This window comes from Semicossyphus pulcher, unplaced genomic scaffold, assembly GCF_022749685.1.
Source record: "Semicossyphus pulcher isolate SPU_LCO1_2020_fin unplaced genomic scaffold, fSemPul1.0.p SCAF_23, whole genome shotgun sequence".
NCBI classification, from domain to species: domain Eukaryota; kingdom Metazoa; phylum Chordata; class Actinopteri; order Labriformes; family Labridae; genus Semicossyphus; species Semicossyphus pulcher.
In genome coordinates, this window is record NW_027211697.1 from 7955706 (window position 1) to 7983705 (window position 28000).

The 28000-nt window shown below is 40.5% G+C and overlaps 2 protein-coding genes and 1 pseudogene across 3 annotated transcripts; 2 read left to right on the forward strand and 1 right to left on the reverse strand.

Moving 5' to 3' along the window:
- Positions 1–542: 542 nt before the first annotated feature.
- On the forward strand, positions 543–8205 carry LOC138603226 (medium-chain acyl-CoA ligase ACSF2, mitochondrial-like). The gene is made up of 16 exons (XM_069674925.1): positions 543–547; positions 3104–3299; positions 3934–4062; positions 4457–4510; positions 4610–4728; positions 5492–5654; positions 5769–5864; positions 5945–6096; positions 6565–6656; positions 6761–6837; positions 6929–7036; positions 7109–7257; positions 7390–7531; positions 7632–7742; positions 7820–7888; positions 8080–8205. Exons 1-16 carry the CDS (start codon positions 543–545, stop codon positions 8128–8130), a joined length of 1713 nt encoding a protein of 570 aa, XP_069531026.1. The 3' UTR covers positions 8131–8205.
- A 2215-nt stretch (positions 8206–10420) lies between these two features.
- Positions 10421–18145, forward strand: LOC138603227 (medium-chain acyl-CoA ligase ACSF2, mitochondrial-like; annotated as a pseudogene).
- Positions 18146–18408: 263 nt separating this feature from the next.
- On the reverse strand, positions 18409–27051 carry ndel1b (nudE neurodevelopment protein 1-like 1b). Of its 2 annotated transcripts, XM_069674180.1 has the most exons (9): positions 26955–27051; positions 24079–24175; positions 22071–22224; positions 21249–21397; positions 20870–21006; positions 20591–20758; positions 20404–20495; positions 20077–20222; positions 18409–19966 (listed from the first exon to the last, which is right to left on the reverse strand). In XM_069674180.1, the coding sequence occupies exons 2-9, from the start codon at positions 24162–24164 to the stop codon at positions 19876–19878; spliced, it is 1023 nt and encodes a 340-aa protein (XP_069530281.1). In that variant the 5' UTR covers positions 24165–24175; positions 26955–27051; the 3' UTR covers positions 18409–19875. The 2 variants fall into 2 exon arrangements, with proteins under 2 accessions (XP_069530281.1, XP_069530282.1); XM_069674181.1 differs by lacking the exon at positions 18409–19966 and having other exon boundaries at positions 20114–20222; positions 20400–20495.
- Between the last annotated feature and the right edge of the window lie 949 nt (positions 27052–28000).

Consider the following 28000-nt stretch of genomic DNA (forward strand, 5'->3'; position numbering starts at 1 on the left):
GTGACGTGACGCCTACATTTTCTGTCCAACTGTAATTTTTCAGTTAGAAATAGGTTTAACCTATTAAAAGATACCATATATATGTAGTACCTCTCCCATATGTACTCACTTTAACTTTTCAAAAAATATTATTTGTAATTTTTCTGTTATTTTAAGTGTTAAAACATCATGTGGTGCGACAAACTTATTTGAAAATACTATAAATCTATTAAAATGTATTCTCTGCCCTATTTGGCACGATTTCCAAAGTGTTTTGTAGTCCTGTACAGAATTGCAAAGCATATTTTTTTACATTTCCATCAGAATATCCAAACAAACTTTGTCCAATGATGACCATTGTATGAAATATCATGTGGTGCGACCATCAAGAAATGACCACTTTGGGACATTTATGTTGAAATCCGTTCAAAGACAGGAAGTTGCATCATATACCACTTTGCCTAGGACCCCTGAAAGGTGCAAGCAGGTATGTAACTCTCTCTCAAATTTGGAAAAACATAACCTTTTTAATGGCCGGTATGTAGTTGCCATATTTGGATATCATGTGGTATGACCTCAAAAAAACTATGAATATTAAGTTATTTCTTGAAATACATACTTTGATTATAAATTTCCTAGTGAACTTTTGTGGGAAGCTAGCTTGTTTTGTTTAGGTGGCCAATTCTGTGCCTGTTAAATTTGACTGAACTTGAAATATCATGTGGTGCGACCAAATATCATGTGGTATATTCAGTTGATGATTTATATACATAATGTACTTTATTTAAGTATTATTTGGAATAGTCAAGTTAAAGCTAATTAATTATTTTCAATTAAACAATCAATTTCAAAAAAATCTAAAATCTTGTTTAAACAATTTTTTTGTATGGAATATATTATTTATTGATCTATTTAAGTAGACTTTTAAGATATGAGGTCTTCATGTCATTTGGAGCAACCAATCATCATGTGGTGCGACCAATAATAGCAGTACCTGTAAATTAAATAAAAATATAATATCTTATTTCTGTGGCTAAAATATTAATAACTGATACAGTATGCTTAAGTGAATGGTGGTTTTTAAACATTTTTATCAGTTTTATACAATTTACAGGACAAATAAGTGTGTTAACTACATTTAAGAAGACGGCTGTGACATTATAGAACAAAAATATGAGATCTTTATTTACAAAAACAAAAAAGAAATGCAAATCATTAGTTTGTAAACATTTTATATTACTGACAACTTGTAAAAAAGGTTAAGCATGTAAAGAAAATTAATACATTTTAAGATAAATCACAGTCGCACCACATGACATTTTTTAAGGCCATGGCTAATTCAACAAAATGAAAAAACACTAAAATCACTTAATTTAAATGTGTTATATGAATTCATGTGTACACAACATTATTAATGTTTGAACAACTGTAATAGATATTCAGATTTTTTGTATTTTAAAATTGGCCTGTTGAAAATCCTTATCAACATTGACCCGTATACAAAAATGAATGGCCAAATGGCAGACAAATGGCTTCAAATCTTTCAGCCAATGAGGCAGGTCGGGGGTGTTAAACATTACCCCTGTAGTGATAAAGTCCAACCAAAGTGAAGGTAGGTGTCATTTTTTGAGATCATTGTTTCTAACGAGACACATTCGGACAATATTTGGATCCAGCTGTCACAGATTGCCTGTGCAACTACAGACCAATGTTAGCACTGATTGCTTCCTCACTGCTGAGGTCCTGTGCGCACAGCGTCAGATCTGCGGATGCACTCAAACACAGCAAGACTTGGAAGTTATGCAGCACAAGTTTGCTCCAGTGGTGTCGGTAAGTTTATGTTCTTCATGTTCGGTGATTAAATGGGAACGTGGTGTCCCTCACAAATAGGTAAAAGATGTCGGTGTTCCATTTGGGTAGACAATGATTTACTGCAGATATTAAAAAAAAAAGTTTTTTGTAAGCAGGTTTCAGGTTTTCCTTTCAGCAGAAGCATTATTTCTCTGTCTAATTTGGTCCTTCATTTTGGTCCTGGTGATTTTATGTGTCATGCTTTAACTGCTTGTGCTGATTGTCTGCTTAATATTGGCTTGTATTATTGTTGCTTATATGTCCTCCTTTGCATGATGCTGCCTTATTGTCTCAAGCTTTCTTAGCCTGTTTAGCTGTCCACATTTAGCCTTTTCTTGTTCTGTTTTTTGTATGTTGCATGTTTTATTTGTTGTTTTAATAGTCAAATCAGGCCGAGGGACAGCAGTTGAAAACTAGCCTTGTAGCTAACCCTGGCACTTTTACCGTGATGTTGATTAATGTGCATTGTCCCTGAGAATAAACCAATAAATAAATATATGTTTTTTAAATGTTCAACCATATCCTGTATACATTTAACATGCCCTTAAAGGTCTTAAATTTCCTCCCAACAGAGTGGCAGAATACAGCTGTAATATTAAGCTATAATACTCTTTTAAAAAAAAAAAAAAGAATCACACCAGGAAGGGAATTCCCGGGCAGTGTGGAAAAGAGGAATGCCGACTCAAGTGACGCCACTTAACAAGATTCTTCAGAGCCCCCTCACAATTTTTGTCACATACATACAGTATTACTCAAAGACATAAGAACTGCTAGTAGACCATAATTCCAGCTGAACATTTTGATGGGCGTTTTGATAATCTCTGTACAATACAAAACAGAAAAGAAAAAGAAAGAACACCTCATATTCAATCTGATAAAATACATAAAAACATACCTAATCATTTTTCAGTAAATTTTCAGTTTGATTGTTTGGTTTTAGGGTCATGTCAGTGCACTGAAGCAATGGCTCCCCAGAATTGTTATTCATTTTCTTTGATCCACTCTGTACTTTCATTGTTCTTGACCATTAGGCTATGGTGTATGTTTTTGGTGTGAGAAAGACTTATCTAATGGTTACTGTTTAAACAGCCTTGTGTATTCCATAATAAAGAGGAATAGTAAATTATTAGTGAGTATTCTCTCCTAAATCAGCATTAAATTAGAACATTAAGGGCATCGGTTCAGCTCAGCGGTTGAATCGGCGGGGTGCGGCGGCCCCGGGTTCGACTCCCACATGATCTTTTCCCTGATTTTTCCTTGTTCTCTGTTTCAGGTATGTCCATGTGGACAGTCCTCCCCACATACCCACTCTGACAAACAGCTATGTCCATGGCACCTCCTCCATCTCTCTGCTCTCCCTGACTGTAGGCCAGAGCCTGGACTGTGCAGTCCAACGCTGGCCTGACCGTGAAGCTGTGGTCTTTCTGCAGGACGGCATCCGGAAAACCTTTTCTCAGTTTCAGCAAGATGTGCGTCTTAGATTTTGTGCCTTCAGCTTCTGCTGGAACCATCCTTCATGCATGGATTAACTCTTAAACAATGAATTGGTGGGATCTTATTAGTGACATAACTGGTCACATCACTGCTAAATGTTTCAGTCTTTTTTTGACCTAATATTTTTAAGATTAATATAATTTTTGTTTGACCCTTTGTCACAATTAAATCACACATAGTAGACCTGAAACCCAAATGTTCTGCTCAAAAATATTAGTCTGGTTTGTCAAAGCAGCACCCACCACCTTTTCTTTGCATTGGTTCTGTTCTTTGGGAAAAAATCTTTTAACTTTAAACCACAGTAATGCCATAGAAAGTCTGCAGTATTGCACTGCCATGTTTCTACAGTAGCCCTGAATGGACAAACCAGATACTGGTTCTAGAGAGGGCCTTTGCCTTTTTTGCAACCTCTGATTCTCGTACCAAACTGGAAAGAGAGGACAAGGAAAGTGGTATTCAGTTGGTTGCAATCTGCAACCTGACTGCTGTTTACAACAAATCAAGCCCTAAAGCGAGCATATATCTATAAAGCTACTTTGTGAAAAACAAGAATTTACAGTAAATCAGTGTGAAGCTTTATCTCATATTTTCTGACATTCATTGGTGCAGGTTGAAAAGGCGGCTGCAGGTCTGCTTGCTTTGGGACTGCAGCGAGGTGACCGTCTGGGAGTTTGGGGTCCCAACACATATGAGTGGATCCTTTTCCAGTTTGCTACAGCTAAAGCTGGAATTATACTGGTCAGTTTCAGAGTTGTTAAATGCCTTTAAAATTACATGTAAATTGCATTCTTGTGGTTAGACTTAAAGTCCTTCAGCAGGATGACTAAAATAATAAGCCCCTATCCCTGCTGTCACAATGTGTTTTCATCCCTTGATGTCAAATACCAACGCTACCAATACTGTTTGCATTTCATACCGACACCACAGGAAGTGTCTATTGTGCAGCATACAGCTAAAACATCAAAGGCGAACGCCCCTTTGCAGTTTTAGCCCAGAACTCTGGAATCATCCACATTATATCAAATCTACTGAATCTTTGGACTGCTTCATCAGCTTGTAAAAACTCACATGAACATGTGCCAAGACAGGCTACAGGAAATCATTTGATTTTATACCGTTAATTTCCTTGCAGGTATCGTTGAACCCAGCCTATCAGGTGAAGGAATTGGAGTTTACCCTAAAGAAGGTACAAGTTCTGTTACAGGGCATTTGCCTACTGAGGTTATGATTATTCTAATAAAAATAACCCTTATGCAAAGCAACAGAATTGATTTGTTAAATGCAGGTCCAGTGTCAAGCTGTGGTCTGCCCTACCCGCTTTAAAACCCAACATTTCTGTGAGATGCTCAGGGAGATCTGCCCGGAGATCGACACGACCCCAGTAGGCATGCTCAAGAGCTCCAGGTTTGACAGAGTTGATGTCAAATGTCATATTCTTCCTCTATTTTAATTTCATTTACTGGACCAAGCCATTGCACACTCTAAATTTGTAAAGGGTTTAGAGGGTTTGGGAAGGATTGGATGAGGGCTGTGTGCGGCGGGATGACGGGATATTATTGGGGGAGATTCCTCGATTAAGATACAAGGAGATAGAGGAGAGAAGAGGAGGACAGGAATAGGGGGGAAGGTCATGAGTACTGGGAGCAAATGGTTAGGGATATGGTCTGACATGCTTAAAAAGGTGCAGATGATTGACGTGAATTAGGGAGATGAGGGTGATAGAATTGATGGGGCTCAGATGAAATGAAAGGGGATGGGGCACTGAAATCTCTGAACTATATTATGGATGACATGGAATGGTAGGCCTTGCAAGAATAGAATGTTTGGAAGTAAATGGCACCCCAGTGGGTGCAATGGTAGAGAAGACCTGTGGCTCGGGGTGGGGAAAGGATAAGGCATACAAACCCTGCTAAACCGCAGAGCTAAAACCAAGAAGGCGTGTTACACCAAGCGGCATTGAGAGCTTCCTTGGACTGGCTGTTGTGCAAGTGAATGTCTGGAAGAACAGAGCGTGGTCAGTATACAGTATATGACTTGATTAGCTGCCTGAATTAAGGTGAAATGGGTATAATTCCAGGTGGAAGAGATTGCAAATACTTCATAGGACACAATCTACAATTTATGAGTGTACTGTGGTAATACAAAGATCTTGTCTTGGGCCTGCCAGGTTGCCAGACTTGCGGATGGTGATTGTGACAGACAGCAGACAGCCAGGGATGCTGCACGTAGAGGACGTGATGCAAGCAGGGGGAAGTCAGCACCACAAAGAGCTTATGGATCTGCAGAGCAAGCTGTCCTTCGATGAACCCATCAACATACAGTTCACATCGGTAAGCTTCAGTACACACTGGTACAAGTACTGTATCACTTGAACTGACAGTATAATGTAACAGAGGTCTTACAATGATTCAGATTAACTAATGCTGCTTGTTTATTCTTTTCAGGGGACTACAGGCAGTCCAAAGGGAGCAGCTCTTTCCCACCACAATATTGTAAATAATGCTTACTTTGGGGGCCTCCGAATAGGTTACGGATTGAAGGTAAGTGGACACTTTGCCCCTGATTCAAAGACAATACAAACAGTAAAATGTGGTTAACCTCATTTCAATCTTTTCATCAGCCTAAGGTACGAGTGTGCGTGCCAGTACCCATGTACCACTGCTTTGGCTCTGTAATGGGAGGGATGTGTATGACACTTCACGGTATCACACTGGTCTTCCCTTCCACTGAGTACAACAGCCAAGCCAACCTGCAGGCTATTCAGAGTGAAAAGTACGTCATCAACATTAACAACACCAAAGTAGCTCATATGGATCCCTCCTCCAGTTCAGCTCTAAATTGCTCACAGTTGGTTCAAAATGCAACTGCCAGGTTAATAACAAGAACCAGCCATCGGTAACAAAAATTCAATGGCACTGCATGACCTCGCCCCCAGTTTAATTTTGGACCCCTTTTGCCATATTTCACTTCTGTTCCACTCTGATTATCCAGTCTTGACCTTCTATCCATCCCATGCTCAAATTGCAAAACAAAATGTGATCTTGGCTTTGCTGTTTTAGCCCCAACCCTCTGGAATCATCTTCCACAACCTCTTACATCTGCTGAATCTTTGGAGTCTTGTGTTTAAGTTTTTGTTTTTTTTGAGAAGCACTTTGTAACTAAGTGTTATAGTGCTATATAAAGAAATATTTACTTCATTACTTATTAAATAAACTGCCATTAATGTTTTTTTCTCTCAAGGTGCAATTATGTCTACGGCACTCCCACGATGTTCACTGACATGCTTAGCCAACAAGATTTATACAAGTATGATATGTCATCAGTTGAAGCTGGTAAGAGATTTGAAGATTTAAACACAATTGATATCATATAGGAACTTTGTGCGACATTTAGCCAGCATTTGAGGCATCCTTATCTGTGTGCTGCTGTGTTTTAGGGTTAATGGGAGCTTCTCCGTGCCCGTCTGAGATTGTTAAAAAACTGAGAACAGACATGAATATGAAAGAGATGGCGGTAAGCAAGCGGTTACATGTCCTGTATTGCAGTATGAACTTACAAGAGTGTAGCTTCGCCAGCATAACATGTTTACATTATGTTTTATTAGCTAGCTTATGGAACTACTGAGAATAGCCCGCTTACATTTCTGGGATTCCCGCAAGACAACGAGGAGCTGAAGACAAACACTGTTGGATGCATCATGAACCACACTGAGGTACGTCTTACTGTTTGCACAAACCTTTATCTCAGCAGCACTGAGATTTATGTGAATGTGTCTTGACTATAGGCTAAAGTGGTGGATCCCACTGGGGACATTGTTCCTCTGGGGACCTCAGGAGAGCTGTGGATCAGAGGCAGCTGTGTGATGTTAGGATACTGGGATGATCCTGTGAAAACCAATGAGGCAATCTGCCAAGCACGCTGGTACAGGACTGGGTAAGAAACTATATCTACTATGTGTTGTAAATGTTTCCCTAAAAGACCAAAAACATAGGCATGTTGAAACAATTGCTGCGCACGTGTGGAAATAATTTTTCAATGTTACAAGTGTGATATTCTTCTACACAGTGACACGGCCAGTCTGAACGGTCTGGGATACTGCCGAATCGAAGGACGCATGAAGGATCTGATCATCCGAGGAGGGGAGAACATCTACCCGGCTGAGATAGAGCAGTTTCTTTATACACATCCCAAAGTACAGGAGGTGCAGGTGAGTCTGAGAACCACTAGAGGGCAACACAATTCTGAGACATTGTCAGAATTAGTTTAATTGTTTAAAAAAACATCTTTTTTCTCTGTCCGTTCCCCAGGTGGTTGGAGTGAAAGATGAGAGGCTCGGCGAGCAGGTGTGTGCCTGCATCAGGCTGAGGGAGGGCCAGACCTCCAGCATTGAGGATATAAGAGCATTCTGCAAAGGCCAGGTAGGAAGTGATGGATATAGCAATATCCAACAACTTACCGTGTAGATTTTGTAATGGTATTTGTTTTTACCTCCTAGATTTCTCACTTTAAGATCCCCCACTATGTGTTCTTTGTGGACAGCTACCCCATGACAGCCTCTGGAAAGGTATGATACATAACACATTCAAACAAGTTTCTTTTACAAATGTTTTCCCATACTTCCACAGAATATGTTATGTATGAGCAGAATAGGATAAATAAGTGTTGTGATTCAAGATGTGCTTAGTTTTGAGCAGTAGTACAATGCCCTCAGGCAGCTTTGTTCTGATAATACTTTGGTTCTTTCTGATTTTTTAGATAAAGAAGAACATATTAAGGGAGGAAATGGAGAAGAAATTAAGCCTTTAATTTTGTTTGACCCTGATGGACATGTTACAGTGCATATTTTGGAAAATCAGAAGCCAAATATCGGGAATTAATGCTTTCTTTACCATAAGAAGAAACCGTATAATAACTACTTTGAGGTTAAGTTACATTCAATTTTACAGTTTAAACATTGTATGCCAGAGCCAACTCCCTACAATAATGAAGGTCAAATGGGATTTGGGGGGTTATAATCTGGAAAATTTAGCTGCATAATCAAAGTGTTACATCTGAGTATAATAAAGACATATCACCCAATCTACAAAACATATTTGTCATCTCAATCTTTTAATGCTTTAGACATTTTTATATAATTATAATTTAACTATTTATTATCTGAACATGGCTTACAGAATCTGAAATAAATAAGATCATAAAGGACCTATCTGTAATAATTAGCTGTACCTACCGGCAGTAATTGAATGTAACATTGATAGGCTGTTTTCATCAGTGTATAATCACCTATACATAAGACTTCTAGAACCTTAGAATAAGCCTTTATATCTACAGGGGAAGCTGGTCCTCTTCCATGGAGTGTGCTATTTTGCACTGCCGTTTTCCTAGAGCAGCCCAAAACAGAGTTCCACTGCCACTGTAGGTTTTCGTACACACTTGGAGGGGGAAGGTCCAGAGCAGCAGCTCTCTGTAATCTGCAACTATACCACCAGAGGCCACTAAATTTCACATACAATCCAATGGCCTTAAAAAATGACCATCCTTAGAAGCTATATTACTGTCCTGTAGTTGGGCTTTTAGAGTGACCAAAATTAAATCCTTTCAATTTCACTTAATGAGATGAAATATTAGCATATGGTAAACGGACTGCACTTATACAGCACCTTTCTAGTCTTCTGAGCACTCAAAGCGCTTTACCCTACATGTAACTTTCAGCACATTTGCTCATACACTGATGGCAGAGGCAGCTATGCAAAGTGCCATAATCCAATCAGGATTTAGCTAAACTCGCACATTCACACCCAATGGCTAAGCCTGGAGTCAGCATTCAGACTGCAGGAGCCGGGGATCGAGAGCCACCAACCTTCCAATTGAGGGACGACTGACTCTACCACTGAGCCACAGCCGCCCCTAAATATCATCAAACCGTTGACAAATAATGCTACATATGGCCCATAGGTGTAGGAGTGGTATAATATATCTTATTTTAAAAGTAGAACTTCAGTTGCATATATTTTTTTAAAATAGAATCTTTTAACTGTAATCATTAAAATCTTCAATATTCAGGCATGATTGCACTGTATTTTTTATCACAATACAAAAATCAATTCCTGCATTATTTTGAAAAAAATTCGAAGTTTACTCCAAAAGGCAACTTCAACTTGTTGAAGTTCTTGAAGGAGCTAGAAATAAAAGCCCCTGTGTGTCATACATGCTAATTGATGTTGTAATCACATGAGAGTCGTTAACCTGGGCTGTTGATCTATCATCACAGAGAGTCGTTAACACCCTCTGGTGTTTGTTGGTCGCTGGGTTTACATGATCCAAAGTTTGTGTGGTTTCAGCTGAATTCAACACTGCATTGTAAGTGGGTGATAGGTGGTGCCTTAGGCCACCACCTCTGTTAAGGGATGTTTTTTTCAGCTTAACATAGATGGCTTCCTTGACACCTCTTTCAAACCAGCTGTCTTCTCTGGCCAGGATGGGAACCTTGCTGTCTTCAAAGGAGTGTCCTTTGTCCTTTAGATGTAGGTGGACAGCTGAGTCCTGACCCGAAGAACTGGCTCTCCTCGCTGCGTTTGTGGAGGGGTTGTTTTGTTTCCCCAATGAACAGGTCCCTGCATTCCTCCTTGCATTGTACTGCATAAATTGGTCTTTTGGTCTGTTTGTTTTTCTTCCTTTGGGTAGACAAGCTTCAATATTAATATTGTGTTTGTTGAAAATTCTCCAGAGTTTCTCAGATACTGCAGACAGGTAGAGAATAACAATGCTGTGGTGTTTGTTGTTTTCTTCTTTCCTGTTGACCCCGTGTTTCTTAGCTGTCTTGCTTCCATGAGATGTTTCTGTTCCTTCTTCTTCCCCTTCTGACCTAGGGGGAACATTTTGAGCTCTATGGTGTAGGGTTCGAATAACTCCTAGCTTGTTTTTCACCGTACCTTGTGGATTTTAGAAAAATGCATTTGATGATTTTCTTAAATTTTCAATAATGCTACTTAAAGTAGTTACCAGGCCAAGCTGACAGGGATTAACATGATAATTTGGCTTGTGCTCATATTCTCCTGAAGGCTCTTGTCTCTTGTTTCTTAGTGCAAACAGAATAATGAGGCAGGTGAATTTATGGCGAGTAAAACCTCATTCAAGCTCTCTAATGTATAGGTCCTTCTTAGTATTGGTTAATTATTAATAGTTATTTATTGTTAATTTTTTTTTCATGTTTGCTAAAGTGTGTTGGAAACAACCAAATGGCAAAGATCCTCTGACCTCTTAGCCAATAAGGAAGAGTGGGAGTTAAACATTACCTCAACAGTGATAAAATCAGCTGAAGTAAGTGCAGGTATAGGCAGGTGGGAACCAGTTCATTGGTTGGATCGAGTTTCAGTTGAGTCGCCTAACCAGTATTTTCAGACAGCCTTCCAGCTGACACAGATTGACTGGGCAGTACAGAAGAGCAATGACAGCGTTGAAATCGTCCACACTGCTGAGGTCCTGTGCTCACAGCCTCAGATCGGTGGATGCATTCAAACACAGCAAGACTTGGAAGTTATGCAGCACAAGTTTGCTCCAGTGGTGCAGGTAAGTTTATGTTCCTCAATTCCATGGTTCAAATGGGACACATGGTGTCCCTCACAAATTCATTTTGCAGTGTTCCATTGCAGTACGTAATAGTTAATGAAAAAACACTTTTTTCCACTGCTTTGAAAGCTGCTGAAAAAGTTCTCAGTGAGATTCATAATATGAGCGTGGTCAATGATTAAAAAAGAGGTTATCCCGTCACAATCTTAAATGCTTAACCTGGAGAGACCATCTGTCTGCAGAAGCATTGTTACTCTTACTCTCTGACTAGTAGTGGTTGTATGAAACAATCTCAACATTTTAACATTAAACATGCCCCTTGAGTGTTTGAAGTCGTCATTTGCTCTCTGTTGGAATGGAAATAGTTGCTGCAACTCAAAGCTGTTACTCCACAAATTTAGCATTTGGCTTCACAAGTTGGACTGGTTTATGTGCTCTGGTTTGATTGAAATTGATTTGATTTGCCACCAAAGACTTAATGAATCAACCCCTTAAACACTACTTGTATAACTATTGATTTGTTTCAGTCTGATTCAAGTCAGGTCCAAAGTCAACTCAAGCCCAAGCGAGGTCCATGTCAATATATCAAGTGTAACACCGGGTCTACAACCAAGTTTGTTAAATTGTTTAGTTGACCAAGTCAACTTTAGTTAAATGTAGTTTTTGTACTAACTGTGGTCGTCAGTGGACGTCCAGAAGTTGGCCTAGCAGTGTATCTTTTTCAGTCATGTATCAACTACTCTGGTTGTCACTTGGCTTCCAGATTAAAGCCTGTTTGAATGTCTTTTAGCAACTAATCCAGTTTGCAATGGACAGCCAGAGGGTGGCCTGCATGGCTGAATGTCTAGTGTGTCGTTAACCAACTGATTCTGGTTGTCACTGAACTTCCAATTTATAATCTGGATGAGCTTCTATTTTCATCTAACTGTTAATACTATTAAAACTGCTACACTTCCAGAAGTTGGCCTGGCCAAACGTCTTTTGTCAATGTCATTTAACAACTATTATTGGTTGTCACTGGATGTCCAGAACATACCCTGTGGGAACCTCTATTCTCAGCCAACCCTGTTAAGCATGTCAATGCACTTTAATTGGTTGGCATGCCCAAATGTCTTTTGTCAATGTCATTTATCAGTTACTTCTAGATGTCACTGAAGGACGTTGTGCCTTGACAGAACATATATTATAAAGTTACGTTGTGCCTCAGTAGATGCCCAGAGGTTGGCCTGGCCTGACATCTTCTTCAGTTATTTAACAACTGATTCTGGTTGCCAGTTGAAGTCCAGATAATAGCCTTTCTATTTTAGCTAACATTGTCAGTAAATGTACAGAAATTAGCCTGACCCAACGTCTTTCGGCCCGGGTCCCATTTCTAATTTATAAGGCTTAACCAGGGTCGCTGCTAAACAGCCTTATATATATATTCCTTGAAATAAAGGATACATGAATTAAAATGGAGCATTCCCTCTAAAGATCTGCATTAAAGTATATTGTTCAAATCATAGTCTAGTCTATGTATTAGATCTGATGTATGTGCTTTTTCCTAAATCTTGTCCTCTGTTTCAGGTCGCTCCATGTGGACGGTCCTCCTCACATACCCTCTCTGACAAACAGCTATGTCCATGGCACCTCCTCCGCCTCTCTGCTCTCCCTGACTGTAAGCCAGAGCCTGGACTGTGCAGTCCAACGCTGGCCTGACCGTGAAGCTGTGGTCTTCCTGCAGGACGGCATCCGGAAAACCTTTTCTCAGTTTCAGCAAGATGTGCGTCTAAGTTTTGGTGCCACATGTATTAAGCCTTAAACACTTATAATGTTAAAGCAATAATTATTCTCAGTATCAGTCTTCAAAAGAAGTTCAATCAATTGTTTGAGAGAAATAATCAATTATAACGTATCATTTTTGTGGCTCTCATTGGTGCAGGTTGACAAGATGGCTGCAGGTCTGCTTGCTCTGGGCATGACGCGAGGTGATCGACTGGGAGTTTGGGGACCCAACTCATATGAATGGATCCTCTTCCAGTTTGCTTCAGCTAAGGCTGGAATTATACTGGTCAGTTTGAGAGTTTTATATACTTTTGATATACAGTGTAGCCCTGTGGTTAGGCAGACTTTCCTTCAGCTAGATGACTGGGTGATATAAGCCCCTATCCTGTGTTACCAAGCATTCTACTGTCAAGGGTCAGTAAGTTGGACATTGAACTCATTCAGGGGCCCCAGGTCCATGTATTAGTTGACCAGTTTTTCATTATATAAAGGTACATTGTATGATGTAATATGGTCTACAGCCATGTTTTACAGAATCTGACCTGTGTTTGTTATGGTATGAACTGTAAAGCTCTCTGATATATGCGTGCAGAGGTGCTAGATATACTCTTTGTTATACTTGCAGGTGTCCTTGAACCCAGCCTATCAGGTGAAGGAAGTGGAGTTTACACTTCGAAAGGTATGATGAACTCTTTCATGCAGCCTTACACAACCATGTGCTTACAGCTGACAAAGGACAATTTTTCACTGTGACAATCATCTTTACACACAACTGTGTGAGAATCTTTATTCAAAAGAACTTTTGTTTCATTTGCAGGTCCAGTGTAAAGCTGTCGTCTGCCCTTCTCGCTTTAAAAGCCAACATTTCTGTGAGATGCTGAGGGAGATCTGCCCGGAGATCGACAAGATGCCAGGAGGCATGATCAAAAGCTCCAGGTTTGACAGAATCAATGTGTAATACATGTCCTTCTAAAGACTGTATATACTTTACAAATTACACATTAGAGGGGAAACTCAGGTAGCGCACTCCTCGGCCAAGGCCAATAGTCCAGTCTTCTGAGAGATGTAAATCTGTTATCACAAACACTGTTTAAGTATATATTTAGGCTTCACTATTCATTTCTTGTTTGTGAGTCAGATCTGGATCCAGTCCAAAAATTGAATGTTTTTTTTTTTGGCTGAAGTTACACCCTTCCGCCAAGTTTTATGAAAATTGGAATTTCAATGCAATCACCATATATTTTTAGATATACTCAGCAGTCAGATATTAGCTGATCAGTCATCTGCATTAACTGCTCGTTCATGAATCAGATCCGCTTTTGTACCGAAAATGCAATTATTGCTTGTGAATGCATTGACTGGATCAAGTCCAGTTTTAAATGGTTATTTTGCCCGTGTGACAACCCTCTATCAAGTTTTATGAAATGGGCCGTGATTTTTTTCTGTAACCCTACAGTCAGCGTCCGAAGAATGATCTCCTAAAAGGGGGTCATCTTTGGCTCTGCGACGCCCTTTTCCCACTGGTCAGAAAACCCACTAACACCCGGCTTTTTTGCTTAATGGGAAAGGCTACAATTGGCATTCAGACCCGGGTCAAGTTACTCTGCAGTAGACCCGGGTGATTATCGCCTCGGCTCCGATCGGCAACGATGGGAACACAAAACCTGTGTCGACACGCTAATCTCCTACCCCTTTCCGACGCCATGCTATGCTCCATCTGTAACTTCTGCGACTCCTCGACATCTCAGCTACAAATTCCACCCGTCTCCGTCCGAGCAGCGCCTGAACATCGTTCCAAATTTGTCGGCGCCGAGGTTGATAAATTGACTGAATGAGTAATAAATACAATAAAGACCTAACCACCGTAACATCTTCACTGTTTACTAACCCTGTCTGTCAGACAGTAGAAAAGAGGCCGAAAGCCGTATACTCCACTGGCAATGGGAAAAGAGGCAATTGGCAGCTATAAGCGGGTCTTCCTGGGTCTAAAAAGCATGTGTCAACACGCTAATGTCGGTGGGAAAGGGGTATAAGTGTAACAAAAAGATCTTGTCTTGGGTCTGTCAGGTTGCCAGACTTGCGGATGGTGGTTGTGACAGACAGCAGACAGCCAGGGATGCTCCACGTAGAGGACGTGATGCAAGCAGGGGGAAGTCAACACCACAAAGAGCTTATGGATCTGCAGAGCAAGCTGTCCTTCGATGAACCCATCAACATACAGTTCACATCGGTAAGCTTCAGTACACACACTGGCACAAGTACTGTATCATTTGAACTGACAGTATAATGTAACAGAGGTCTTACAATGATTCAGATTAACTAATGCTGCTTGTTTATTCTTTTCAGGGGACTACAGGCAGTCCAAAGGGAGCAGCTCTTTCCCACCACAATATTGTAAATAATGCTTACTTTATCGGCCTCCGAGTGGGTTATGGATGGCGGGTAAGTGGATATTTGTTTCTTGATTTAAAGACAGCACACACAGTAAAAGGTACGTAATCTTACTTTCCATCTTTCCCTCAGCCTCACGTACGAGTATGCGTGCCAGTACCCATGTACCACTGCTTTGGCTCTGTGCTGGGAGGGATGTCCATGGCAGTGCACGGTGTCACACTGGTCTTTCCCTCGACCGGGTACAACAGCCAAGCCAACCTGCAGGCTATTCAGAGTGAAAAGTACGTCCCTTTGTACATTACACACATCACATTACACTCTACAATTTAAACAATTTCCATTCATGCTTTTTTTTCTCTCAAGGTGCAATTTTGTCTATGGCACTCCCACGATGTTCACTGACATGCTTAGCCAACAAGATTCACACAAGTATGATATGTCATCAGTTGAAGCTGGTAAGAGATTTGAAGATTAGAATAATATGGAATACTGAACTTTGTGTAATGTTAACTCAGCATTTGAGGCAGCCTTGTATTCATGCTGCTGTGTTTCAGGTATTATGGCAGGGTCTCCATGCCCGTCTGAGATTGTGAGAAGACTGAGAACAGAAATGAACATGAAAGAAATAATGGTGAGCAAGTGGTGACGTGTCCTGTATCTTTATGAATAATACTGAATAATTCTAACAAGAATAACGCTTCTCCAGCATATAAGGTCCTATGTGTATCATTTTCACAGATTAAATGTTTTTATGTTTTATTAGCTAGCTTATGGAACTACTGAGAATAGCCCGCTTACATTTCTGGGATTCCCGCAAGACAACGAGGAGCTGAAGACAAACACTGTTGGATGCATCATGAACCACACTGAGGTACGTCTTACTGTTTGCACAAATCTTTATCTTAGCAGCACTGAGATTCATTTCACTATGTCTTTACTATAGGCTAAAGTGGTGGACCCTACTACTGGAGAGGTTGTCCCTCTGGGAGCCTCAGGAGAGCTGTTGATCAGAGGCAGCTGCGTGATGTTAGGATATTGGGATGAGCCTGAGAAAACCAATGAGGCTATCTGCAAAGCACGCTGGTACAGGACTGGGTAAGAAACTATTTAATGTATTCTGAATGTTTCCCTTGAAGCCACGGGAAATCTAAATCAACAATAGCCTTCTGACTATGTAAATTAGGGCCTTATAAATAGTAAGCAGTCTGTCTGTGGATAAATATTGGCTGCTGATTATTTATTTTCATTGGTGAATTTTGAGCATTGGCACGAGCTAAGGCTACAGAGCCATCATTTCGCATTGCCGTCATATAATATAATATATAATAGCTTTGGCAGCAGCCATCTCAGCTAACGTTGCATGTGTATGCTAACTGCTAACTTTGATATGGATGGCAACGCATTTTGTTACTTACCATTTAGTGATCAATTGGAACGTAGATTATTCAGATGGTAGGGCTTCTGCTTCCTCCTCGGATTGTGTAGCAGGCAATCTCGGATCCCATCGGCTATAGTCATCCATCCATCCATCCATCCATCCATTCATTCATTCATTCATTCATTCATTGGACTAAGGTGAACATACTTGCAATTAATGGGTCTTGCCTTTGCCGAAATGTCAACATCATGATGCAGATTTGCAAAAAATGCTCCTTTGTTGAACGGAGGTCGGTTTGTTAATTTCCGATGCATTAGAGGAAGTCGGGAAATCTGAGCGCTGATTAGCTTACGCGTCACTGTGTCAAGGGAATTTATCTCAAGTTGAATTTTAGATCAAGAACACATTGTTAGCTGAACTTGCTGTAGATGTCTGTTCATGTGGATTAATATGAACGTAAATCATTGTCAGATGACCGCTGATGAGAGCATTACAGTCATTACAGTGCATTACGTTCCGCCTGCTTTTGCTCTCCATACGGACTTTTTTCTGCATATGCCAGCCTGCTGATACGTGATTCGTCAATATTACTCAAACTACAAGCATAGCACAAACGGAAACGAGAACACTTGCCATCCCTAAAATCCACGAGATTATGTAGCAGATTATGTAGCAGGTGACTCAAACAAAGGAGGGCTACACTGATAGTCTCAAAGTTGCTGCTGAGAGATCAATCCAAATGTATCTGCCACCCCCACACAGTTTTAAAATAGTTATGTGTTTTTATTTTTTTAATATGTTGCCTCTTAACTTTGTCAAATGTACGAATTTTAATTTTGTTGTTACAGGGATTGATGTGCTTGTGGTGAAATATTCTATCCATGTAACATGTGAATTTCTTCTAGTGACACGGCCAGTCTGAACGGTCTGGGATACTGCCGCATCGAAGGCCGCATGAAGGATCTGATCATCCGTGGAGGGGAGAACATCTATCCCGCTGAGATAGAGCAATTTCTTTTTACACATCCCAAAGTACTGGAGGTGCAGGTGAGACTCAGAACCACTAGAGGGCAGCAACAATCTGACACATTGTGAGCAAAGTCTTCACAGCAGAGCCGTTGTTTTTGCCTCTCTTAATGTGGGACAATATAGATGTTCTTTTCGTTGCGAAAAAGCTCAGGTGTTAAATGTAACTAGTACGGTCTTTTTCTCTGTCCGGTCCCCAGGTGGTTGGAGTGAAAGATGAGAGGCTGGGCGAGCAGGTGTGTGCCTGCATCAGGCTGAGGGAGGGCCAGACCTCCAGCACAGAGGAGATAAGAGCATTCTGCAAAGGCCAGGTGAGAGACCATAAACAAAACTGCCAAAAGCTGAACACTCAGAATCAGAGCACGGCTGTGCAGTTATTTTTTTAAAACACCTGTTATTTGTTTTTCCTCCTAGATCTCTCACTTTAAAATCCCATATTATGTGATCTTTGTGGACAGCTACCCTCTGACAGCCTCCGGAAAGGTACATTAGTTCTGCTTTATTACAGACATATCTCAACTATCAAGATGGCCTTAACATAATGAAAATTAAATGTCTGTTTTTCTAGATTAAGAAGAACGTTTTAAAGGAGGAAATGGAGAAGAAATTAGGCCTTTAATTTTGTGGACCCTGACGGACTTTACACCACGTGGAAAATCAGAAACGGAACAGCTGGAATTCATGCTTTTTTTTAACCGAAGATGAATTAAAAAACTGATACGGTGGACCTTCTTGTACCAACATTTCAATCCTTATTACTTTGTTCTGTGAGTTTATATCATTCATTACTGACAATAGAAATAGTAGTAAATAATCTTAGCATGATGTTCATTCACATGAAATTGCAGCTTAAACACAACACAATAAAACTCCACTTCCTTATGAAGGCCAAAAAAGCTGTATTGTCAATTTGCATTATGTAATAATGTGACCCAAACTACACGACATAGTTGTCATCTCAATCTTTATTTACTTAAACGATTTTGACAAACATTTTGATATCATAATACAATGGCTGTAACCATTCATTATGTGAACATGCCATACGGAATCTGAAATAAATAGGACATTATGCCAAATTTGAGTATGTACAAATTACCATCCTTACAAGTTATGTACATTTGCTGAACAAGCTTTAGTAACAGGCCCATAGAGTGCCCAAAATGACATCTCATATTATCAAATGAATACTGAAGTTTTTAAATAATGTTTCAAGATGGATCAATGAAAGGGAGATATATAAGGGCAAATTGGACTTACATATATTCTGGGATGTAAAATGAATGCATTGCAAATATCCAACCAGTTAAAACCTAGAGAAGGGCAAATTAACATTAGGATCACACACTAACATGTTAAGCAAATCTATAAAGGATGCTGAAGTGAGTTTTGTTGGTGTGCGTTTTATGAAGCCAAACTCACCTACTAATATTACAAATGCATGAATATTTGCCATTTAAAAAAAATGAGGTAAATGAGCCAGTCACAAGATAAAAAAAAATACGCATTAAACATTAAAAAATAAAAAAGGCAAAACTGTTCCCTCGAAATGTCAACGGATGTCTACAGATGAAACACGCGCCTGCAGCCAAACCTGTGAGGAGCAGTTCAAGTGCAGGTTAAACCCAGGGGACAGAACCAGCTGATATTTCCAAGCTTCAACACAGGCTACTTCAAATGAATTAAAGCAAGTAGCCAGTAACAAGAGGAACGACCGCGCTATGGCTACATGGCTTTGAACGATCAACATTCACTTCAGTCATGAATATGGGGTCCGACTTTGCCTACCCGACCCCACATTATGCACACATGCGAGAAAATAGCAAAAAAGAAATATTGCATTTTAAAGCATACTGTGATAGATAAATTAGTTACTATGAACACATCCCTTTTTAAATATAATACATTCTAAATTGTAATACGTTAAACTGTGCAATTTAAGTGAAAACACAGGAGGAAAAGAAGGTTAACAGGAAGCTGTGGTCTATTAAGGACCTTTTGTCAGGGATAGTAGTTTTAAGATGAACAGTGGAACTAAGAATATAACGATGTCACTTCAGAGTTGACATCTAGAGAGCAACGCAATTGCAGTGACATTCATACATAAGCACGGTACAGTACAGCTTTAGGCACATGCAAGTATGTGGTAGGAGCATGTGCACCTACTCACAGATGCATTTATAGCTGCAAACTGGAGGCAAGGTCATGGTATAGTCAAGCCTCTCTTTCACACAACAAGTTCAAAAATGCACAATCCCAAACAGGCACACATCACTCTGTCTTCCAAACTCTCTTTCTCTCACGCACACACACACACACACACGCATATATGCTTATCACACAATGTAATGGTCTTTCAAGTGTCCTCTCTGTTCGCACATTGTGTTTGGTGGAGGTTAATGTGGTTTTGGGGGGACGCCTCACACACTGAGAGGCAGCATGCCTGGCGGGGACACAGCTCTGGATGCTGCCATGGAGGTCAAGGAACTGGGGTCCAATCCATTAACAGTCCTGCAGTTGCCAAAGGGAGGTGTACAATATTAGCACAGGCACACATAAATGCAGGTTTAATACGCAACATATTTTCTGCTCAGTTAAGGAAAAAGAATCAAAACACTCACGTTTTGTCGAAGTAAGTCGTATGTAGAGAGTGTGAGAACTTGGTGGCGTTGCTGTTAATGAGCGTGCTGTTGTCTTTGGGGAAATTTTTTCTTGCTGCCTGGTCTTTGGCAAAGTTCCTACAGGCGGCCAGTTTTGACTCTAAAGCCTAGTCACGAAACAAAAACACACAATTTGTATTTTGCCTCCTCTCTGTCAGTCCTGTGGCTGAGAACACACTGTTCTTTGCTCCTATGCAACCTATTTATAACTTTACAGCACCTTTTGAATTGACTCAACAGGCCTATGATGCAGACAGAGAACATAAAACTTAAGAGAATAATACCTACGCCAACTTTCCTCAGGAGATCACCAACAATACTAAGAGCTGAGATTCTAGCAGACGGAGTAAGGGACGAGTTGCCACAGCCATTGGACAATGCTGCAAAAGCACACAAGACAATATTAGTTTTTATATATATAGATAGATTAAGGACTGTCCTTTTTCACACGTGCAATAAAGAGTGTAATCCTGACCTTTTGAGGTGATAAAGGGGTGCTCTATGCTCTTTCCTACGGGTGTGGCTGGTAGGGATAAAGAGGCCTGCACTGCAGAATCCATCTTGTCGATGTCTAAGGTGGGTGAGCTGGGTGCTGACATCCTGTCCGTAGTCCGCTCCCGTACTGCCAGCTCCTGTCTCAGGTCTGCAGAAGAAGCAGGGTCAAACTCGTGAAATTACCCCCAACTTAAACTTAGATGTACGGCATATTCCCTGCAAAAATATCAGTATGAATTCTTCTGCGCCTTTTCTGTACCTCTTGCTTCATCTTTCAGCCGCTGCACAGACACAAGAAGGGACTCCTTCTCGTCCAGCTCACTCTCCAGGAAGGCATTTCTCTCAATCGCCTGGTTTAAACGACCTTCAAAGTCCTCAAGCGACACTATCGTTGCCCTGAACATAGGTCGAATAACACAACTGTTAATTTTATGGATGATACAGTGAAAAATATAAATACAGTTACAATTCATTTTTTTCATCAGAAGCAAGCAAAACAGTTAAATACCTTCCCTACACTAAATAATGACATAGCTTGTTTACTTGGCTTGATAACCTCTCATAACCTCTCAACAAGTAATAGGCAAATGCAGAGTAATGAGACACTTATAGATCAATATGTTCTGTGTGAGTCTGACCTCTTGGCTCTCTCCAGGTCATCGTTGGCCTGCTCGAGCTCTCGGACGTATTTGTGGAGTTGCTCCTTGATGCTGCGTGTCTGGCCCAGGTCGTCCTCTAGCATAGAAATCTGTTTGTAACTCTGAGAATACTGCTGCTCCAGTTTGTCCTGATAGAGACCAAGAGTGAAGAGAAAAGAAAAAGCATTTTAAATACTATACAATAGTCTTTAACAACACAAGCAAACCTCCTGTTGTTGTTACAGCCTGGTGAATCATAATACAAGCTACACAGATATTCTTCTACTTTATTTTAGCTTCAAAGAGCCTCTTTGTTCCCTGGGGAGGCCCTGTGGCTCATTTGCTCTGTGATACTTCATAGTGCTGTAAGTGGCAGGGCTGCGTGCCTGTGTTGTGGCCCCAGAGGCACAATGATTCATGCTCTCTCTCGTCATTAACAGTTCATTTTTAGCATACTAATATGTGAAATCATTTGTAAATTCACAATACTTTTCTGCTGCATGTAGCGGTAACGATCCTGTATGTGAACACAGTAATTTGTTCACCTGAGGACCAATCATGCCTGCAGAGATTAAGCACCACACCTGTCCTTGTAGTTTACTATTTGTTCCTCTTAATCCTGACATCCAATTAAGGAGTGCTGCAGGATTACATAAGAGCATGTTTTATTAAGACCGAGTATACAAATAGGACATTGGACTTTGTCCTCGGGATCCAACAGAGATCAGATAACCTCTTAAGTAACTGCAAAGTAGTTTATTGCCATCCTAACCAAACGTAATTCAAACACAAGCTACATGTAGAGTCAGCAGGCCCGGTTACCTTGAGGTTGGACATCTCGTTCTTCAGTCTCTCATTTTCACTTTGGAGGTCTCTGAGGCGGTGTTCGGCCTGGCCAAGCTGCGCCTCCAACTCTGCCTCCAGCTCCCGGCTCCCCTCCTGGAACTCCTGCAGCTCCTCCTGGGCATCATGGCAACTGCGCGGTACACAAACAGACACATTAGCCATCATTTTCAATTACCAGCTACCCTGTTCATTGTCCACCATTCAGTTCTGTATAGCTGCCTGGCTGAATGACCCTGCATGGGCATGAGCTCTAGAAAACTGACCGGCTTTTGTCCTGTAAGATGAGCCGGGCTCAGGCATGTTCTAGCAGCTTTAGCTCCAATGGCCAGAAATAAACCTGCATAAAAAGCCAGCCAGATATTTGTACATTTTTAACCTTCATTGCTGCCTGACAGGAAACAGTGCAAGGCTCAGCATTGTCGAGTTAGGCACTCTAAATATACAGCCATAAAGAGACAGCTGAGCTGTGACAGTAGGTGGTTCAGAAGTAGCTCAGAAAAACAGGCCTGTTGCCAGGCATCCGCAGCTGTGGGAGGGGTCAAAGGTCAAAGGTGCGGAGAAAATAAGAAGGTGCAGAAACAGGATGAGGACATGGGCTAGGAAACAGGATATGTGTACACACTGATCCCATGAAGAGAGTCCATAAGCACACGCAGTAAACAATTCACTGAGGAATAGATCATTTTTCTTGCCTGTCAGTGGTGTGCATATACACATGATTACACTATGGTTCACACTGTTCTGAGATCAGCTGACGTGTGCTGGGATAATGGCCTCAGAGTGGCCCTGGAATCCGTGAATCAGTTGTTGTCCCGGGGTCGTTCCACACATACCAACACCACAGCGGCTGCTTAATCAGCACGCTGCTGGGCCCTACAACTTCCCTGTTTGACAGTGAGGCTTGTCCTCTCTCACACTTTTTAAATGACAAACTTTACTCTGTATGTGTGACAGAGACCTACAATTAATAACAAAGAATGTGACACTAAATGTGCGAATGCATTCCACGTTATTTAATCTTTTAGTGGTAATCATAAACTGCGTGATGTGCAAGTAGCCTAGTCGCTTCAAAACGTAAAGTTTGAACAGACTTCAGGGAGATAGCTTTTTAATAGGTAACTAATTAACACAGTGCATACAGCGTCTGTAGAAGTGATCCTGAGAAAACATCCACACAAAAACATGTGTGAGACATGGTGAACTATATACTTGGTGTTAGTTTTTCCATGGCTGGGAATTTTCCCCTAGTTACCCACAGCAGGAATTTCTTAGAAACCACCAGGACTTTAACCCTCTCTGTGCTGTGTTTACTCTTCCTTTGGGAGATTCATGGGGCCCCAACTCAGCAAATTAAATAGAAAAAGGTTGAAACACAAAACTGACATGTACAGTAGGCTGTGGTTCTCTGTTTAAAAAGTCAAAGATGGAGTCATTTCCTCCATAGCCACCCACAGCTGTTTGTGGGCACCGATTTAAAAAGCCTTGTCTGGTCATTTTCCTTATATGGCTAAACACAGCTTTTCTGTGCTGAAATGTTGAACCAAACCCCGTCCACAAAACTGGGATGAAAATTATTGAGTAATCACATCTGTCAAAACTACACACAAAACCACACATTAGGCAAATGAGCATCTGTGTCTTACATAAGAGGGAGGATGATTAACTTTTCCAACAAAGTTGACTGACTGCTGTTTGAAGTTTGGAGTGTTTTCAAGTATCATATCGGGGTTGCTGCCATGAACAATTTTACAAGACTGGTCTCCAAATACATTTTGACACATTGTTACATCATTTAATTTGCAAGAAAGAGCTTAGTAGGTGAAACTGTGATACTCTCCATGTACTAAAAGCTGAGCTGAGAACACGACACATCTATCCTACATTCATGAACACATAGTTTGTCATGACTGATCATAACAAGATGTTAAACATGGATAGAAAGGTTACAGGTCAGTTCACACAGCAAAGACAAATCATTGCCTACCTTTTCTTATATTTCAGGGCTTGGGACTTCCAGTAATCTACCTCCTCATCCTTTGACGAAAATTTAGGAATCATCTCTTTGTCCATGTCAGGGCAACCTGCGGGTAAAAGAGACACATCTATTATAGCCACACAGCAGCTTAAATGCACAGTATGCAAGGACCTTCTCAATCAAACAATAATAAGAGACAGTGTGATCATGATATCTTGAACTAGCAGGGCATCATGGGAGTTTTTATCTTCTTTTTTCTCATGGTTTGAATGTTGGGAACAACTGGGATTATGAAAGTATACAACTAAACAAAATATAATAGCTGTAGTTGTATTAGACATTATAATGTACAAATGTTACGTATCACACCTTTAATGTATATTTTAAATAAGGTAAGACTAGTGCTTGTGAGGTGAAAAGTAGGACACGCACATAATCTAACACGTGACTTAAAAACTGTTTGCATCTTCTGGCATGTAGAATCAGGCTCAGTGCATTCCATTCCTATCTCAGAGAAAAAACAAGCGGGCATACCAAGATTTAACATTTCCCTCATTCCTCACAGGAGAACAGATCTCGCTTTTTTGAAACTGGCAAACAAAGCCAGATCAGCCCGATCGTTGCTGCCGGTCTGAGGTCATGTTATCCTAAGTTAAAGATGATTCACTGACTACAGCAGCCCTACCTTTCAGAAGCTGGGTTTTGACCAAGTGTCCAACATAAAATCACATAAGTAAGTCATTACCAGTGATCTGTGTTATTTAAGTGGGGCTAATGCCCTGCCTGATCAAAGCCGTCTGTTGAAACCCACTTCTTAAGTTTTGAGTGTTACACATTTTCTCAGCTTCCTTCCTGTTTGAATTAACACTTTACTAGATGCGTGTTCCTCTTTTTCTTTGGTGAGCTAATAAAGTCTGCGTCACTCTGTGATCTATGCGGACCAAACGTGGTTTGTTTCAGGAAATGATTAAACACATCTGGAGAGTACCGCTGTGTGTGTGTGTGTTCTGTGTGGGTGGGGAGGGCTACAGCTGCTGCCTCCAACACTCCCTTTGCTGTGGCTCCAGGAATATTCATAATCCAAGCAGAGATTAGAAGGATTTCCTGCAGATAGGTCAGCAATCAGTGGATGTAGCACAGAAGGAAACCCCTCAGCTAGACTGAAGGTCAAGCAGTTTTAGCTACTTATTTATATAGACCTGAGAAAATGGCATATGTTACTGTAGCCATTATGATTATCATTCTGTTTTGGGCTTAGACAAGGAGGACGTTGTGTTATTTTTCTTTGCAAGAAGAGGATGGTCTGGACTCAGAGTCTAGACCGCCCGCTCTTCCCTACAAACATTCTTCTGAGATGGCGTCATCAACAATTTACTCACCACAGGCCCCACTGTGTCAGTACACTACTCTGGAAATCACGTAGGAAACTGGAGACCAAAATACTACAAGGGTGGAGAGAGGAAAATGTCTCCGAGCCGCAACTGACGTAACATGTTTGTTTTATAGTATGACCAAGGAGGAGGGCTTTAAAATCCCTTCAGGGGACGAAATATTCTGATCATTGACAGAAAACAATGGATCAGGGGATCTTGGAAACATAGCAGATCTCTTTCTGCTGTGATGCTGAATGGCTTGAATGGGATCTGGTGCTTTCTATTGATCCCTGTGAACAGAAGGCAAGGGTGACAGGAAAAAAAAGTCCCTGATGATTCAGATAAAAGACCTAATCAGCATACCTGCCCTCTCAAAAATGCCATAGCTATTTATAAACCACTCATCAATTAGGCTACAGGACCCTTAAATCAAAATGTGCATAAGAGACAGACCCTTCGTATATCCTCTGTATCACGTAACAGGTCATGACAGTTCCTGTTATCTCTCATTTCAGCATCCTTTGGAGCGGTGTCTGTTCGACCCCTGGATCTATTTGTCTGTTGTAACAATACCCAGACTGACAGGGCCCATGTTCAGCAAAGGTGGTCATGCTTTCGCTCCACTTACAGTGAAGCCTTCATTTTTAAAAATAACAGACAGGGAAAGGTGGTGAACAGAGAGTTTCCTCTCCACATTCTGATCTCTACATCCTCTTTTCTTGCAGATGACTAAGTGCTTAGTAAGAGTTCAAGCGCCGACACTGATGTAGTCACATTTTTAAACTTGGGCCTATGAAAGGGGGTGAGGAGGATTCAACACATTTTTCAACACCTCTTTGGATTCGTATTGGTTTGCTCTATTGTGAATAATAATTAGTCCCTCAGCTTTACAGGGTGTGGTGGTTTGGTGTTCCCCTGACCTGGGCCCATGTTGGGTTATGGATTAAGTGCAGGAGGAGAGGCAGATGCTATAGGTTCAAAGTAATCACTCTGTTTATCAAAAGGCAACAAAAAGATGCTTTACTTTAAAATAAATAAATAAAATAGATGTATATATATATATATATCCAACCTCATCAACAATAATGTACAGAATATGAACAAATCTGCGCAAATCATATATAAGCAGGCCTAAAAATGAACAGACTGACATTTATGAGGCATATTTAAGTGAACAGTGACAGGCTGTCATTTAAATTTGGGCTCGCTAGTAAACGCTGCTGTAAACGTGTGGACATCTGATACTGCGTGGTCTGACGGACATTACAAGAAAAGCGTAGCTTAATGCCCATTAGTAGCCTACGTTTTTATCCTTATAAAAGACTGAAAATACCACACACTAGTATTTAAAGCAGACATTTAAGCGAAAAACCTCTCGACATTTAAACCGAGCTCTAGCTGTCATATCTGTTAATCAAAGAGAAGCCGCCGTTGAACACGACAGCTCACTACACGAACAGGTCAAACATTAAACATATAAAAACGGATTATTTTCAAAGTTATATTCGGTACCTGCTCATGTCAAATCGGGGTCCGAGTATCCTCTGTTTCAGCAGGTCGTTTTCCAGCCGCTGTTACATCCAACACACACACCTCTTCCTTGCCCTGGCCTCGGATGATACTAAAGTGACAGAGCTGTGTTTAGGAAATTGCCAACGCGTCTCCCGGAACCGACGTAGCTTCCGACATAGAGAGACGTGCTGACGTAATTCACGTCTACGTCAGAACTGGGCAGGGCTGCCACAGAAACAGATGTACTAGAATCAGCCGCACCTACTTTTTGTTTTTTTGTCTATAGTTATGTAGCTACACAGCTTTTACTACAGTGACCACAAGGTGGCATATGTTTGCCAGACAGTAAACCACCACAGAAGGACATTGAACACCAATACAAAAACCGTAATAATTAATAATAGAATAGAATAGAATTGTTTCAATGATGGCAGTATTTTATACTACTTTATGCCCTCTTTCTCCTCTTTTATGTGCCATGAATTTATAAACCATGTCAAACCACTGCATTGTTGATGTCTGATTATTACTATTATTAATTTCGATTTTTAATTTAATTTAAATTCAACTATGTCTTTGCAACCATATTGTCCAACAATAGAACAGAGTAGGATAGAACAAAAATAAGGGTAGCCTATTACCCCTATTTGGCACTGTACCAAAATATAACCTTAAATGCATACATTCTTCTTTCGATCATGTTAAAAATAATGTTAAAAACTGTTACTTGGTAACTCAAAAATATTTGGCAACAATTTCTATAAATGTTTTGGTCATCTGCCAAAGTAATTGCTATCAAATGTGCAACTGTAACTGTAAAGGTAACTAAAAAGTAAGTGGAAAAAATGAATGAAAATGAGATCAACCAACTTTATGCTGGACAGCATACGAATCAAAATTTAAAAGGATTGAGTTCCATGGAGTGTAAGTCATTTTTCAAAAACATGTTACACTATTTTTTTATTTGGTAATGCAGAAGTGCATCAAATCTACAATGAATGATGATAGAAATAATAATTAGTTAGTATAAACACAAAAGGAAACTG

What these genes read in the sequence shown, in the direction of transcription:
- LOC138603226 (XM_069674925.1), top strand. An exon ending in CAGGCTATTCAGAGTGAAAA is followed by an intron (nt 6,097 to 6,564) that starts GTACGTCATCAA and finishes TTTTCTCTCAAG; the next exon opens with GTGCAATTATGTCTACGGCA. An exon ending in CCATGACAGCCTCTGGAAAG is followed by an intron (nt 7,889 to 8,079) that starts GTATGATACATA and finishes CTGATTTTTTAG; the next exon opens with ATAAAGAAGAACATATTAAG.
- ndel1b (XM_069674180.1), bottom strand. Translation starts at nt 24,164, where the DNA reads ATGGACAAAGAGATGATTCCTAAATTTTCGTCAAAGGATGAGGAGGTA. An exon ending in GCCCTGAAATATAAGAAAAG is followed by an intron (nt 22,225 to 24,078) that starts GTAGGCAATGAT and finishes TGTACCGCGCAG; the next exon opens with TTGCCATGATGCCCAGGAGG. An exon ending in ACGAGATGTCCAACCTCAAG is followed by an intron (nt 21,398 to 22,070) that starts GTAACCGGGCCT and finishes GGTCTCTATCAG; the next exon opens with GACAAACTGGAGCAGCAGTA.